This window comes from Xiphophorus couchianus, chromosome 13 (genome assembly GCF_001444195.1).
Source record: "Xiphophorus couchianus chromosome 13, X_couchianus-1.0, whole genome shotgun sequence".
In the NCBI taxonomy this organism is placed as follows: Eukaryota; Metazoa; Chordata; class Actinopteri; order Cyprinodontiformes; family Poeciliidae; genus Xiphophorus; species Xiphophorus couchianus.
In genome coordinates, this window is record NC_040240.1 from 20,350,329 (window position 1) to 20,366,211 (window position 15,883).

Genomic DNA, 15,883 nt, shown 5'->3' on the forward strand with positions numbered 1-15,883 from the left:
AGTCACAAGATCAGCAACACTGATTGTTTTCTGTTTCTCTCAGAATAACACAAATAGCATAGCATTAATGGACTCATCTTTGCCCAGATCAGAAAAAAAAAATCTCATAATGCAAATGGGACCATTTTACACCACAATAAAGTAAATATGTTACCTTCAGTTGTTATAAATATGCTTAACAGAAAATTGACTTTGCAAATTGATGCCTTGCATGCTACTCCATTATGCCGTTTACAATTGTTTGCTAGTTGCTGCTGCCACTAGTCCGGAGGAACTAAGAAAGGGAATGAAGGAACATTTTGGAAATGTGCATAGCTTTGTGGAAATGGGCGGAGCTTTGTGGAAATGGGCGGATCTTTGTGGAAATGGGCGGAGCTTTGTGAGATCAAGCGCCTCACATGGTGGCTGCTGGAGTTTAAAGGATTTCTCAAACGTGCATGAAAGAATCAAAACAACATCCTGGCATGTTTTTATAAACAAAATATCATTATAGCATGATGTAAAGATAAAAAAAAAGTCCATTTTACATAATACCGTCCTCTCCTTTAAGAAAAAACTGATAAGGAGGTAATAACATGTCAAAGATTACAAGACTGTTTAGCAAACACCAATACACTTATTGGTGTATCTTCAGGAGAGGTAAAAAGTGAGATTCGTTGAATCTCCATTGAGTGATGATCAAGGAATATTCCTCTGTGAATAGATCAAGAACTTGCTGGAAGGACTTTACTTCTTCTAGCGTCTGTCACCGTGTAGTTCTCATGGCTGGTTTGGAGGAGCAGCTTGAAGCCTGAAGTCAGAGGAGCAAAATAAAGAGGATGAATTAATAGGTGTTGATATTTTTTTGTACATTTTAAACCTTTTAGAGGAACATTTTTGAAGCCATAGATTTGGACCAGATAAATCTTCACTGAAGGTCCACATCTTAAAAATACATTAAACCTGTAGTACATAAGTTTTTATAAAAAATATGTTTTTACATATTTGTTGAAACTGTCACCATGACAGTTTGTTATGAGACAGATAATTAGTAAAAACATTGCACTCCTCCACCTTCTCACTGAGTTGTCTGAAAAAATTAACCGCACCTGGTCAGAAAGAACCAATCAGGGTCAGGAGGAGTGTCTTAGCGCTGCCAATCACCCTTGTGAACTTGCTGCTAAATATGCTAACGGAAAAGAAACAACTCACCGTTACAAACAATACGTTCATCAGCCGACATGCTAACTAGCCTTAGGATTCACAACAGGCTCTACTGACAGGGAGAAGTTGTATTGGAGCAGAGAGCAAAAGGGGCTTGGGGTGAGCATGATTGACAGCGACAAGTCCCTCCCACTGGCTCTGATTGGTTGTTTCTAGTTAGTACTGGGAGAAGGCAGAGGAGCTTGAATTTTTTCACAGATTTTATGTCAAGACATTCTAACAGTTTCAAAAGTTACATAGTTTGACAGAAAAGATTTGATAATTGTTCTGCTTTACTCACCGTGTAGCTCTCTCTCAGCATCCTGCCGGTCCAGTCAGCAGGTCCGTGTTTTCTGAGTCCCCTGCCTGCAGAGCTCTCTGGACGTTCTGCCAGAAAACTCCCGGATGTTGTGCAGCCTGAGGCCAGCTCAGGTAGGTGCGTTTCTTCACCAACTTCCTCATGCGGTAATATGGAGACAGATGACGAGCGGGAATCTCCTCCAAAAACAGCAGAATTAAAACATCCTTCTGTTCGTCGAATAGACGAAAGCTGCAAGATGGCAAAGAAAACTTATCAGATATTTTCCTGACGCTGTTCATAAATGTGTAACGATAAGTGTAACTGAACAGACCTGATTTTATCATATCTGCTGCAAATAACCACTAATGTTATATTAATTTTGGGTAAAAAGACACTTCTTGGTGAAATAACATGGGAAGCAATCATTAGTGGTGCTTGTTGTACTGTATGATGAACTTGCATGATAACCCTAAATATAAGCAACCAAAACCTTGACAATCTACTAAAACTACAAAGCTAACACCAAAAAGTACAGATGTTAGTTTAGCTCTTGTCAAAGAAGAATCACATTTTCCACCCTCCAACCTCAAACAATGCATATATGTTGTAAACATAAATCTTTATGAAGAATACATTGACATACATTTAATTTCTCCATTTAAAAAGCATAAAGTTCAAGAATAGCACCCCCACCTGGCCATCTGTATCTCTCTGGAGCACCATTCGCTCTGCAGGTAGCTGCGGCTGATCACACAGATGGTTTTCCTGCTGCCATAGATGGCATCAGTGATGTTCTCTATGATGGGTTTACCTGTGAATACGACATATGTATTTTCAGCTGTATCTTAAAAAGACTTTGCCTACATAAAATACAGTAAAGCCTCCAGTTCAACTTCTGTCTGTAAAAATGCAGTTTGTAAAAATGTAGCTTTATCAAATTTATTCTCATGGCCACCTACTCTTCTCATTGGGGGAGCCAACTTCACTTAAATTACACATGTATGAAATCATCGTATAATTTGTCAGATCAGTAATTCAGTTTTATTTTTAAAGGGTTGTTCTGCCTCCAAATTGTAATACCGCCCCGGATGGCCTCCCATATAAAATACCACCAATGGTTGATACTTGAAAAAAAGCAAATAAATTAGCATTTAATAATGGGTTATTCTTCATTCTCAGATACATTCTGACATTCCAGTTATTTTAGGAAGTTTTATTAAATGTGACCTATTATTCTTCCTTCAACAGGCTAGGATAAGACTATTGGCTATACGAAACATGTTCATTACATTTTTTGCACAAAATCATTCCTAATTAATAAGAAATTAGTCTTATCAGTTCAGCTTATTTTGAGATCTTTTCAGCTATTTTAGGTCATCTTGTCACTTTAAATCCAAATATTATTAAATTTAAAAGCAGAAGGAGAGTCACCTGCACATCCAACAAGAAACAATTAAATGCTTTCAGATTAGTTAGTAAAACAAAACAACATTTCACTTGTCTTTTTCAGCAGACATAGTACAGCATATGATCGGAACTCAGATTGTGTTGCTAGGAGATGAGCTGGGCTTTGCTGAGGTTGCTAGGTAACGGGTGGAGTTCTCTGGGGTCACTAGGTGAAGGCCAGTGCCTGCTGATTTCTGACATTACATTCCGAAGAGTTTTGAAACGGGTAATTTTCCACACACTAAAAAACATTAACTTACTGCCAAAACCATGCTGAGAGGTTTTTAAAAGCAGTAGAAATACAAATAGAAGTAGAAAAATGTGAATTTTTCATAATATGTCCCCATTATAGAACATTAATGTTTTTGAAAGTTTACAAAGTCACCAACATTTCTCAGTCTTCTACACGTCAGTCATTCAACAGTATTGTCAAAAAATAAAAAGTTAAAAGACTTTATTTACCTGGTTGGAAGTCTCTGTGGTGCAGACAGAGTCTCCAGCCCTGCTGTCCCTCCAACACTGGGAGCATTTCCCTGTAAACCCAGCCCTCATCATCGACGTTATAGGACACAAAGGCGTCAAACTGATGAGGGTTCATGGTCTTTCTCTTCCTGCTGTCATACAGAAAGGCCCGGAAGAGGTGGAAGGTGTATTTGAGATGCCACCTCAGGAAGTTATAGACGAAGGATGTGAGGAGAGTCAGAACAACCAGACAAGTGCTGGAAATGAAGTAAAGAAAGCTGCCATCTTCCCAACAGGTCTTGACGTCAAAGTCTAGTAAGAAGGTACCACGTTTAGACACAGGAAAGGAACATTCATACTGATGACCATTGAATACCTGTGTTTGCTTGTTGCTCTTTACCCACTGGATAAAACCTGCATTTAAGCACTCACAGGTAAATGGGTTATTTCTCAGATCCAAATATGTTAGAGATGGAAGGTACTGGAAGACAGTCTCATTGACTACAGAGATGTCACTGTCTGTCAGTTTCAGATACCGGAGTGCTGTAAGGTTGGCCAGCATCAGAAAATCCAATGACTTGATCTCAGACTCGGAAAGATCCATAGTCTGCAAGTGTGGGATTGGTAGGAACATTTTATGTTTTACAATCAAAAGATCAGTTTTTGTTAAAGTTAGACTCTTCAGCTGAGGAGTAAACTTAAATGTTCTTCCATCAGGAGGGTCTCCATAGATGTTTGTAGCTGTAAACGTTTCGGCAGGTGTAAGAGTCATAAGAAACTTTTTTACTGTATCAAAGTCAGTGGGTTGGTCTTTGGCAATCAATGTGAGACTTTTCAGTGAGTGTGCGTTAATGTGTATTTCAGAATAGTTTGAAACAGAGGTTTTAAAGCTTTCTCGAGGGCGTAAATATACTGTAAGATGGTCCAAGAGCTGTAAGTCATTGCAGACCGGTAAATTATTTAAAAGCTGTGTTTCCACATTTAACATTTTTAGAGACTGTAGTTGTTGAAATTTGTTTACGTCTAGCGTTTTTATGGGGTTCTGGATTACATCCAAGATCTCAAGCTTATGTAGGGGAATATCAAAGGAGTCTCCAAATGTCATTAATAGATTATAGCTCAAATCCAAAACCATAAGATTAGGAAGTTTTTCAATCACACAACTTTTGATATCAGTTATACGATTGCCATTGAGGTATAGCTCTCTAAGACTTGTTGTGTTCACAAAATCCTCACAGGTTAATGTGAGGATTGTGTTGTTTTGCATATTTAAGACCTCAAGGAAGGCAAGGTTTCTTATATCATATGGAACTATGGTGAGTTTGTTGTTGGTCACATTCAGCGACTGTAGTCGGTTGATTGATTGTATAGAACCTTTTCGCAGTTCAGCCATTTGACCGAAAGACAAATCAAGCTCTAAGAGCTGAGAGCATGATGCAAGTTCAAAAGTTAAATTTCGAAGGTCACTGCACGTCAAATCCAGACTCCTCAGTGTTGGTATGTTACAAACTGTAGACAAAAGTCCTCTCTCTATCCACCTGCTTGTTGCGTCTAGGCTCAGGTACGATAGAGAGTCGAGACTCTTCATTAATGTCTTGATATTTTTAAAGAGAAGTACTCTCCAACCAAGATATAAATGTGTTATGTTTCTCAGAAAATGTTTGTCCGATATGTACCATGTTATTTCAGAAGACTGGATTGAGCGTAAAAGTTCTATAAGTTGGAGGTGAGGAAGAATTGGAGTTGTGATGCTAAACATTTGCATGTTATCCCCAGAGACATGCAACTCTTTAAGACTTGATGAGAAATTAAGCTGCAGGTCTTTCGTCTCAAAAGAAGATAATGAGTTTTCTAACAGTTTAAGTTTCTGTATCTGTGGTAGCTGGAGGATGGGTTGGATTTCAGTGATTTGTTGGATTTTATTTCCACTCAACTCTACAGATTGCAAGCTGACAAGGAAATTGAATGCGGTTTTATGAATAAACTGGATCCTATTAAAACTGAGTTCAAGCTGGGTAAGATTAGATAGTCCTTGAAACATATTGGCTGTTATACTGGTAAGTTTGTTCCATCCCATGTTGAGTGTATTTAAGAAAGCCAAATCAAGAAATGATCCATTTTCCGCAGAAGCAATTTTATTTGATCTTATTTCAAGAATCCTCAGTTTGAACAAACCATGGAAATGATGTTGTTTAAGTTTTAGAAGCTCATTCCTACCAAATTCTAATGAAACTGCATCTTTAGGGATGTCATCAGGAATAGCTAAAAGTTTCCTCTCTTTGCAATCCACATAGACATCAGCAGATGGATTCTCCTGATAAAGTATAGTGCAGTTCTTTAGAAAATAAAGCAGAGAAGGGTTAAAGTGAAGCAGAAGAAGGAAAAGTCTCAGAATCAAGAATGAAGACAAACTTCCTTTGGTGGCCATAACTGCAAGTTTATCATTCAACGGTGATCACCTGCAAAGACATTTACACAAATTCATAATTTCTTTGTAGCTGTAAAGTTGTACTTTGAACATTAAACTTATTAAAAGGTGTAACTAACCCCCAAATCAATCGTCTAAATAGGTTAAGGTTGTAAATGTATATTTTCACATTTTCATGATGTGATTTTGTTTTTTAGTTTTACAATACTTCACCTAAACTGCCTCAGTGCTGGCTATGAATTATAAATTATTTAAATTTCCGTCCTTAAAATACCAAAATTTCCACTTCACTTTATATTTTTGTCCTTCTGATTATGTAATTTTTAAATATTAAGTGGTTGGTAATTTGATCAGTTACTCAGCACGTGGGTAGACTTTTTATCCAAATACTTCTTTACTCTTACTTTAGTCATTTCTTGGAAGGCTACTTTTTATTTTTACTTGAGTAAAAATATGTTGAAGTAGTACTGCTCTTACTTGAGTATAAATTTTGGGTACTCTATCCACCTCTGTAAGATGAGGACAGTGCTTCTTTCATCTTGACCCCCCACCATCCCCATCCATCATCATACTCCGCCATGTTTTTTGTCTCCACCCACTTTGGTGGAATTTTTCAAAATTTGCCATTTCTAGCTTTCACACTTTAAAACCTTTAGGAACGTAACATTTTTGTTGTGATCCTGCTGCCCATTTACATGTTTCTGGCAATTCTCTGGCTGTAGTACTTTTTGAAACCAGGTGTCAGAGCGGGACATTTCAGCAATACTTCCTGCGGAGGTGTGACGTATTCTGCACGTACGAAGAACGCATAGGTGCAGCATTTTTGTCTACACTTTCATAGGCAGTTAACAACAAAAACAGTGGTAGATAGCATTGTCTTGTGCTGTACTACTTAACCTATTCAGTTTAACACAGAGTTGACTAAAATATTCAAAATCATTCTTTGGAATTACTTATAATTATGAGCAGTAACAAGAAGAACTGCTGGAAATCCAGTTATAGCTGCTGTCTGTCTCCATGGGTGAACAGTAACTGTGTCAAAAGCTGATGACGCCTCCGGCTGAGAGAAACCAACAAAAAAACAACAACCCTAAAGACACTATTTCTTAGAAAGTTAACGGTGTTTTGGAATTTCTCCCTAACTTGCCGTTGAGTTGTTTTATCTGGTATTTGATCCACAGAAATCATAAATTCTTCCAAATTTTCCAAAAAGGCATCTAAACAAATCAAAATGTGTTATTATTTTAGATTAAAAAACACAATCCAACTTTTAAGTAAATTGAATGTGTCATAGTTAGAATTAGTTTTGTAAATAATAATAGTATAGTAATATACAGTAATATACAGTGTTTCCAGTACTCACGTTTGATCCGCAGCAGCTCGTGTAGATCTGACCGAACTGAAGCTCTTCTTTCATACTGTCAGTCACTTTAAGAGAGACGCTTATAAAAGTGGATGTGCCACTTTTATAAGCCCCTCAAAAAGGGGAATCAAATTTTTTTTCTTAAAAAAAAAGTGCTATCGAAAAGTATGTCCATACAGGGAACAGTGTGCAAAAAGGCAAATGTTAACCTTGTACTTTGGTACAAGGTTAACATTCTCCTTTTTCTACTAGACTCTTTTCCTGCACCAAACTCTCCAATAATATTCTTGAATACAGCAATTTGTCACCAGCCAACTTCTCTAGTTTCTGTAGTTTACCAATAAGAACTCAACAGTCTTCCCCATGATCATGTAGGATATAACATGAGTACAACATGATATTATTTGTATAATAAACCATTTGTTGGTCATTTTCACACTTTTATACAGAAAGAGAACAAACTTCAGGAACAAATTCCTGCAGGTTGAAAACAGAAAATTTAAGATTTTATTTTAAACAAAAGAATAAAGTAGTAAAATAAGACAAAGGCTAAAATTACATAATGGGAACAAGACATTGAAAAAAACCACTAGATATAACTGAACAGATGGCACAGAAAATAAAACAATTAAAAAGTTGTTCTTTCACATGTCAACACAATAGTGCTCTAAAGTTTCAAAGATTTACAGTGTTTGCATGAGAAAAAAAACTGCCATTTTTTCCAGGTGTAGCGGCAGGTTGAGTCTGAGCTGCTTTTGTCTCTTAAATTTAATGGGTTTAACTTCAGTAGAAATCCTCCTCACAATCAGAAAGCGGAACATCGCAGAAAGCTGATGAGATGTGTGACCTCCAGTTTGCACAGATGCATTGCAGTCTAATTCTGTCTGCAAGAAACTGAGTCATAAACGAGGCGACAAGTAACAGCTTTCAGTTCCTCTGACGGCAAAACTCAACTACTCTTTGCATCTGAAAAAACTGAACTACAGTATGCTGCTTAATGAGCAGCAACTTGTTGCACATTGGAAGACAGCGCCTGCAGGTTTTTCACAATGGCAGTGCAAAGTAATGCTTCATAATCACACATGAAGAAAAATCTTTATTTGCAAATCTAACAACTTTGTCTCGCAAGCTCTTTCTTAACTAAGTAATGCTATGGCAGTTCCATGAATGTGTGTTTGAAGGATAGTCTTGTGGGTTGGACATTTATTTACATTTATGCCAAACCATCAGCGACACTGTTTCTCCATTAGACCAGTCAGAAAGCTGCTGGCTAGTCTGAAGGAGCTGTATCCATCTTAATGCATAAGTCCTTTTTGTTTTGTTTATTTTTGTTGCTGTTATTCGTTCTCTTATCCAGTTATTTTGCACACACCAATGTTTGTTCTGTGTGCACTAATTAGTGAATAACAAAAAGAAGCATGAAGGAGCCGAGTGGGAGAGTCGCGAGAAGCTCCAAGGAGGAGCTGCACCCTGAGGGCGGAGCTAGGTCCACCCAGGCGTTTTGCACGACTGAATGGTTGCCATGGAGATTAAAGGATTTCTACGCATGCATAAAAGAATCAAGACAAAACTCCAGGTTTGTTTTTGATTACATAAAATGATGTGAAGCATGAAAAATTCATTTTGCATCGCATTGCCATTTTAACACCTTGAAATAGAGTTAATGAATGGTTAATTTCAACCGTGATCTCACAACTCTTCACATTTTCTCAGGTCAGCGGGTCCGCGTTTTCAGTGAGAGCGCCCCCTGTCTGCAGAGCTCTCTGGACGTTCTGCCAGAAAACTTCTGGATGTTGTGCAGCCTGAGGCCAGCTCAGGTAGGTGCGTTTCTTCACCAGCTTCCTCATGCGGTAATATGGAGACAGATGACGAGCAGGAATGTTTTCTAAAAACAACAGGACCAACACATCCTTCTTCTCATCAAACAGGCGAAAGCTAAAAGAAGTCAGGTGAAAGAGAGATATCATTTGTCAATATTTGTGAATATTGATTAGTTCTAAAGCTAGCTTTAATCCATTCAGCGTAATTAGTGCACTTTTAATCTTAAAGGGCAATATTATTGCCTAAATGTGAACAAGAGTGGTTCCTGTATTAAGTGACAATGTCTGATTATAAATTATTGCTAATTTGATGAAAAACGAATGCAAAAATTATTACAAATTTGACAAGTTTTTGCTATGACAGAGTTTTGCCAAAAAAAGGCCATAAGAAAAAACTAAATTACAAAGCATGTATTCCACATCAATCATTGATCAGATGCTCCACTTCAATAAATCTCAGTATCTATGTATATTTATATTTAATTTTCATGAGCTGTAAACCCTGATTGTCACAATAAAGAGATAGAATCACTTAGAGCAGGGGCCATTTGTGGTCCTTGAAAGGATTTCGCTCAGCCCCCTGACTAAAAGTCAAGAACTGTAAAAAGTTTGCCGACAAACCAGAAATCAACTGATGACTCCAAATATTTTGAAATTGTGTTTTTCTTTTAATAAAGGCAACAGTCCAAAGCCGTTTTAATGTTTTGGATCTTTAAGGGTTTATAGATTTCATTACAATTGTGCTTATTATTGAACAGGTGAAACTAAAGAAGGAAAATCACAAACAATTTTTTTCATTTTTAATTTAATGATTTTTGTGGCCCACGAGTTGTTTAAATTAGCCAGTCTTGGGTCCAGGAACAAAACTTTGGACTGATTTAGAGCATATAATTCTGTAAGTAAAAAATGCATTGTTTTTAATTTTGAAAGACGCCCACAAATTATTTTACATATGTTAAAAGCATCTTCAATCCTCTTCTATTAAGTTCTCAGAATACAATTTGAAAAGCTGGATTTATTTAGTTGGTGATGTATATAAAACTCCATAAAGTTTTATTTTTGTTGTTTATAAAAAGAGACAGCGCCCCCACCTGGCCATCTGGATCTCTCTGGAGCACCACTCGCTCTGCAGGTAGCTGCGGCTGATCACACAGATGGTTTTCCTGCTGCCATAGATGGCATCAGTGATGTTCTCTATGATGGGTTTACCTGCGGACACACATGTGGTGCATTAAGTGCATGTTTTGTCATTTCTGATTAAAGTAAAAAAACAAAACAACAACAGGATATTAACAAACACAAAGAGAATTGCTAAACTTATTTTTTAATTCAGCAAACAAACAAAAAACTATAAACAACTCAAATTGACAAGTAAAAACAATTAATGGATTATTTTTTGATGTTATTGTCATTAGGACCTTTCACTGATAATGTAATGAATTTATGACATTACCGGCATATAAGTTAATTTACTGTTGAAAGATTTATGCTTAATATATAGTCATTGTTTGTTTTTTTAAATTATTTTTGCTTAGCGAGGAAAATATCACAACAACCACCAAGAATGTTAACTTAGATAAAAAAGAAAAAAATAATTTTATTTTCTAAAGGGCGCTATTAAACTGAAACAAAAACGTTTTCTGGTGCAAAACTTTCCTTCACTTATTGGCTGAAGTTTACGAGTAAATTTGTGACCACCTAGCAGCAGTTTTCGATCTTAAAGCCATAATTAAAAATGGCTGCGAACAGATGTGCAGTTATACAACCGTACATCTTTGAAAAGCAGAAGAAAAGTCACCTGCACAAAAAACAAGAATCCATCAAATGCTTTCTGAATGGTGAGCCAGGAAAATAAAACAAAACATTTCACTTGTCTTTTCTGGGAGATATAGTACAGCACATGATTGGAACTCAGATTGCGTTGCTAGGTGACGGGCTGGGCTTTCCCTGAGGTTGCTAGGTAACAGGGTGGACTTCTCTGGGGTCACTAGGCCAGTGCCTGCCGGTTTCTGACGTTACATTCGGAAGAGTTTTGAAACGGGTAATTTTCCACACATTACAAAACATTAAGTTACAGCTGAAACCAAGCTGGGTGGTTTTAAAAGCAGTAGAGATAAAAGTGGAAGTAGAAAAAATATGCAGCATGTGATTTTTTTCATAAAATGTCCAGATTAAAGAAAGTTACTGTAAAAATTTCACCAAAATTTCTCAATCCACCACGTCAGTCCATCCATCCATCCATCCATCCATCCATCCATTTTCTAACACCCTTGGGTCTAGTGGGGTTGGGAGAGGTGCTGGTGCCTATCTTCAGCGAACGTTTCGTGCGAGAGGCAGGGTACACCCTGGACAGGTCGCCAGTCTGTCGCAGCACCACGTCAGTCATTCAACAGTATCGTCATGAAAATAAAAAGTTAAAAGACTTTATTTACCTGGTTGGAAGTCTCTGTGGTGCAGACAGAGTCTCCAGCCCTGCTGTCCCTCCAACACTGGGAGCATTTCCCTGTAAACCCAGCCCTCATCATGGACGTTATAGGACACAAAGGCGTCAAACCGATGAAGGACTTCCTTTCTCCTTCTCTGATTGTCATAGAAATAGGCTAGGAAGAGGTGGAAGGTGTAGGTGAGATGCCACCACAGGAAGTTATAGATGAACGATGTGAGAAGAGTCAGAACAACCAGACAAGAGCTGGAAATGAAGTAGAAAAATCTGCCATCATCCCAGCACAAATGAACGTCAAATTCCAGTAACAAACTTTCTCGTTTATCCACAGGTGTGGAACATTTATATTGATGAGCATTTACCACCTGTGTCTTCTTGTTGTCCTTCACCCATTGGATAAAGCCTGCATTTGAGCAGTTACAGGTGAAGGGGTTGTTGTCCAGGTCCAAGTACGTTAGAGAGGGGAAAGACTTGAACACAGTGTCATTAATCATATCAAGTTCATTGTCGGTCAGTTTCAGGTATCTGAGTGCTGAAAGGTTGGCCTTCACCAGAAAATCCAAAGAGCTGATGTTGCATTTGGAAAGCTCAAGACTGTGCAGGTTTGGGATCGGAAGGAAGAGTTCTGGACCCACGTCTGAAAAATCAGTCTCTGTGAAAGTTACACTCTTGAGATAGGGATTGGACCAAAACATGCCTAAAGGAGGAGCTCCAGTAAAGATTTTGACAGCTGTAAAATTCTCCAAATATCCCATAGACGAGAGTATATCTGCTAATTGATATGGAAAGCAAAAAATGTTGCAGATTACTGTGTATCTTTTCATTGATTTAAAGACCATGATATCTCTAGAATAGTTTGTTTGAAGACTGCTGAGATGGTTTTGAGGGTTCAATTCTACTGTTAGATTTTCCAAGAGCTTTAATTTCCATATTTTGTCTCGAGATGAAATAATATTGTCCAGTTTATTGACTTTATGAAATGATCTTTGTGTCATCCCATCAAAGAAAACTGTTCCTAGCTCCAACTGTTTCAGGGATTGGAAACCAAGAAAATCAAGCATCTTTAGGAAAACTATTTCATTGTGGTTTATGTTTAAAATTTCAAGCTTTGGCAAAAAAATGTTGTTTTCAAATGTCATCAGTTGATTAGAACTCAGATCCAAAAGCTTTAGGTTTTCAAGGTTTAGAAAAACACAGTAATCCACTTGGCTAATGCGATTTCTCTTCAGGTAAAGCTCTCTCAGTTGTGTTGTGTTCACAAAGTCCTCACAGGTCAACTCTAATATGTAATTGTAATTCAGATTAAAGATCTCAAGGGAGCTGAAACTTCTCGCATCATGTGGAACTTGGGTTAGCTGATTGTCACAAACGTTTAGCGATCGGAGATGCTTCATTGACCCCAGTGACCCTTCAGGCAGTTCGTCTACATCACTTTTTCTCATGTCAAGCTCTGTGAGTTGAGAACAGACTTCAAGTTTAATTGGCAAATTGTTGATATGACTGTTAAACAAATCCAGCCTCCTCAGTGTTGGTATTTTGCAAATTGTAGATAATAGTCCTTCGTAAAGATGCATCTTCAGGGCTTCTAGTCTTAGATGGCTTAAAGAGTCAAGACTCTCCAGGACTTTTGTGATCCCTTCGAAAGAAAGAATAGACCTCCCGAGATATAAAAACGATATGTTCCTCAGTAACTCTTTGTCAGGGATTTCCCATTGCAGGTCTTTATAACAAAAACACATGGAGATCTCTATTTTCTGGAGGTAAGGAAAGACGGGTGTAGAGATGCTGAAAATTGTCAGGGAATCACCGGAAATATCCAACTCTTTAAGATTTGACGGCTGATTCAGCAGCAGGTCTTTGGTCTCAAAGGAAGAAAACCCATTGCATTTAAGTCCAAGCATCGTGATTTGAGGTAACTGTAGGACAGGCTGAATGTCGGTGATCTGTCGAAGCCTGTTGTTTCCTAAATCTAGAGTTTGTAAGCTAGTGAGGAACTGGAAAGCTCTTGTATGAATGACCTGAATACCGTTGTTGTTGAGAAAAAGAACAGTAAGGTTGTGCAGACCCTGAAACATGTTGCTTGTCAGGACATTAAGTTTGTTATTTCCCATGCAGAGAGTTTGTAGAAACATCAGATCAATAAAAGACCCTTGATCAACATGAGCAATTTGATTTGATGTTAAATCCAGAGTTCTCAACTTTGACATGCCAGAAAAATCTCCTTCATTAATTTTCTGCATCCAGTTGTTGTTCAGGTTCAGTGAAACTGCATCTGTGGGGATGTCTTTGGGGATTTTTTCGATTTTCCTGTTTGCACAGTCCAAAGCCATATCAGCAGAGGGATTCTCCTGGTAACGTATTGTGCATTTTTTCAGCACGTAAGGAAGTAAAAGATTGAAATAAACAACAAGAAGGAGAATCCGCAGAACGAAGCATGAAGACCGATGTCTAGCAGTGGCCATTTCTTTAGTTTGAGGTAGTTGACAATGTCATTCAAGAATAATTACCTGCATGCAAAAGATACACAAATGTAAGATCAGAGAAGGGTAGAGTAGCACTACTTCAACATATTTTTACTCAGTAAAAGTAAAAAAATATTTGGTTAAAAGTCTACTCAAGTACTGAGTAACTGATCAAAATATCAATCATTACCCTATCATCCAGACCAAAATATGAAGTTCTATGGAAATGTTGGTATTTCAAGGATAAAAAAGACAATAAGTCATATCAGTAATAAAAAATAACAGTATCAGGCAAAAAAAACTATAAAACTTCTGAAACTTTACAAAATCTGCAGCCGTGTTTCTGTCTGGTGAATTTCTGATTAAATTTACTTGTTTAGCTAAAACAAGTGGGCAGAGAATCCAGAAATTTTACTCAAGTAACCGTAGCAATATTTCATAATAAATACAAAATTATGAATTAGTCCAGATTTACCTGGCTCATTATTAGCACAAAACATCAAATTTATTTTTGAAAAGTGAATAAAACTCATGAAACAGAAAATAAATAGAGATAGGAAACTACCACACCTGAAGGAACTCCATCCAAAATATAAAATTGTTAAAAAGCTACACATAATTTCATAATCTTTACACATTTACGTGAAAGACAAAACATAGAACTGGTGAAAAATCCCAAAAATAGTGACACATAATTTGAGCAGTTTTGTGATCCAGCACCGTGTTCAGAGACGTTAAATGTATTAATAACATCATAAAAATCATGCAAACTATAAAAATTGCTAAAGTTACTTGAACAAATCAGAAGACCCCCAGAGCACCAGAATGTCTGTATTTATGAAAATAGTGTTAGCCATATAAACTTACAGAATATACTGAAATGCTGAGGACTAGAGGAAAAGCTGCTCCATGCCAGACTCATCATCTTAACTGTAAACAACATGGTGAACAAAAATTATCAAGAGATAAATGGTTGGTTTATCTCCAACCATTTATCAACAACAATAACCTCTTTCAACTCTTAAGAGGATCTTTTTCACTATTTCTGTTGCTGAAAATTGTTCAAAATGTAACTATTTTTTATTTTTGTTGTTCGTTTTTACTTAATGTCGTTTCCAGCTTAGGTATATTCTCTTAACAAGAACGACAACCTCATCTGAAAGAACTTTAGTTTAGCATCTAAATGGCCATTATTGTTGTTGATAATGAAAAGAAGAGTAACTGTTTCTGCTACTCACATTTGATGTCTGCGTTGCATTATTCTGAACTGGCACTGGAGGTTCTTCTTTTGGAGATTTGTGTCATGTCTCGGTTCTTTAAATACACAAACAGGAAGCTACAAGTCTTGTCGTATGCTCACTCTGTTTAACTTCTTTTCTTTCGCTGAAACCCTCAACTGAAGGCCAACTCGCTGTGGACAGTATTTCAAGTTGAATCTATGTTTAGTTATCAGTGTGAATATTTGGACGACATTTTAACAAAGTTAGCATAAAAACAAATATAGAATATAGTATAGAGGTGTTGCTAACAAAGTGGCACTGTCAGGTTCTTGGGTTGTTTTTATGGTTTTCTGTGTTCATAAAAACAACCCTTTGATCATTTGATATTTTTCTGTATATTTCTTTGATTATTTCAGTTTGTTCTTAGTAGTTTATTATTTATTTCTAGTGTTTAATTCTCCTTTTTTATGGCTAGATTTATGTTTTCCCTTCTCCCCCGTTAGCGTTTGCTTCTACTTGCAACCCTATGCCGTCCGTCTCTATAAATTTGTAAGTTTATTATCTTTTTTGTTAAAATAACTAACTGCTACCTTCAGCCTCTTTTTCAGCTTGGATTTGGATTCAACTGCTGCAACATGACCGGCGCCTTAGTGCAGCCTGAAATAAATGTAATTTTCTGCTTCGAACTGGGGATTTTTTGATATTTGTTTGATTTTATATATTTTTTTTGACGTTAGCAGAATATTGTCAACATTT

At 37.1% G+C, this 15,883-nt stretch overlaps 2 protein-coding genes across 2 annotated transcripts; both read right to left on the bottom strand.

The window, feature by feature from the left end:
• Positions 1 to 217: 217 nt before the first annotated feature.
• LOC114155396 (toll-like receptor 13) lies at positions 218 to 6,101 on the bottom strand. Its single transcript, XM_028035268.1, has 4 exons — positions 3,392 to 6,101; positions 2,177 to 2,294; positions 1,484 to 1,732; positions 218 to 790 (listed from the first exon to the last, which is right to left on the bottom strand). The coding sequence occupies exons 1-3, from the start codon at positions 5,817 to 5,819 to the stop codon at positions 1,498 to 1,500; spliced, it is 2,781 nt and encodes a 926-aa protein (XP_027891069.1). The 5' UTR covers positions 5,820 to 6,101; the 3' UTR covers positions 218 to 790; positions 1,484 to 1,497.
• Positions 6,102 to 7,666: 1,565 nt separating this feature from the next.
• On the bottom strand, positions 7,667 to 15,275 carry LOC114156296 (toll-like receptor 13). Its single transcript, XM_028036652.1, has 5 exons — positions 15,146 to 15,275; positions 14,775 to 14,837; positions 11,435 to 13,952; positions 10,094 to 10,211; positions 7,667 to 9,117 (listed from the first exon to the last, which is right to left on the bottom strand). The coding sequence occupies exons 3-5, from the start codon at positions 13,905 to 13,907 to the stop codon at positions 8,892 to 8,894; spliced, it is 2,817 nt and encodes a 938-aa protein (XP_027892453.1). The 5' UTR covers positions 13,908 to 13,952; positions 14,775 to 14,837; positions 15,146 to 15,275; the 3' UTR covers positions 7,667 to 8,891.
• Positions 15,276 to 15,883: the final 608 nt, after the last annotated feature.

Bases quoted from the DNA above. Each gene is read 5' to 3' on its own strand.
- LOC114156296 (XM_028036652.1), bottom strand. From the start codon at position 13,907: ATGGCCACTGCTAGACATCGGTCTTCATGCTTCGTTCTGCGGATTCTC. The intron at 10,212-11,434 runs GTAAATAAAGTC...GTGTGTCCGCAG, and splicing joins CCACAGAGACTTCCAACCAG to GTAAACCCATCATAGAGAAC. The intron at 9,118-10,093 runs GTGGGGGCGCTG...GACTTCTTTTAG, and splicing joins AGAGAGATCCAGATGGCCAG to CTTTCGCCTGTTTGATGAGA.
- LOC114155396 (XM_028035268.1), bottom strand. From the start codon at position 5,819: ATGGCCACCAAAGGAAGTTTGTCTTCATTCTTGATTCTGAGACTTTTC. The intron at 2,295-3,391 runs GTAAATAAAGTC...TCGTATTCACAG, and splicing joins CCACAGAGACTTCCAACCAG to GTAAACCCATCATAGAGAAC. The intron at 1,733-2,176 runs GTGGGGGTGCTA...GCCATCTTGCAG, and splicing joins AGAGAGATACAGATGGCCAG to CTTTCGTCTATTCGACGAAC.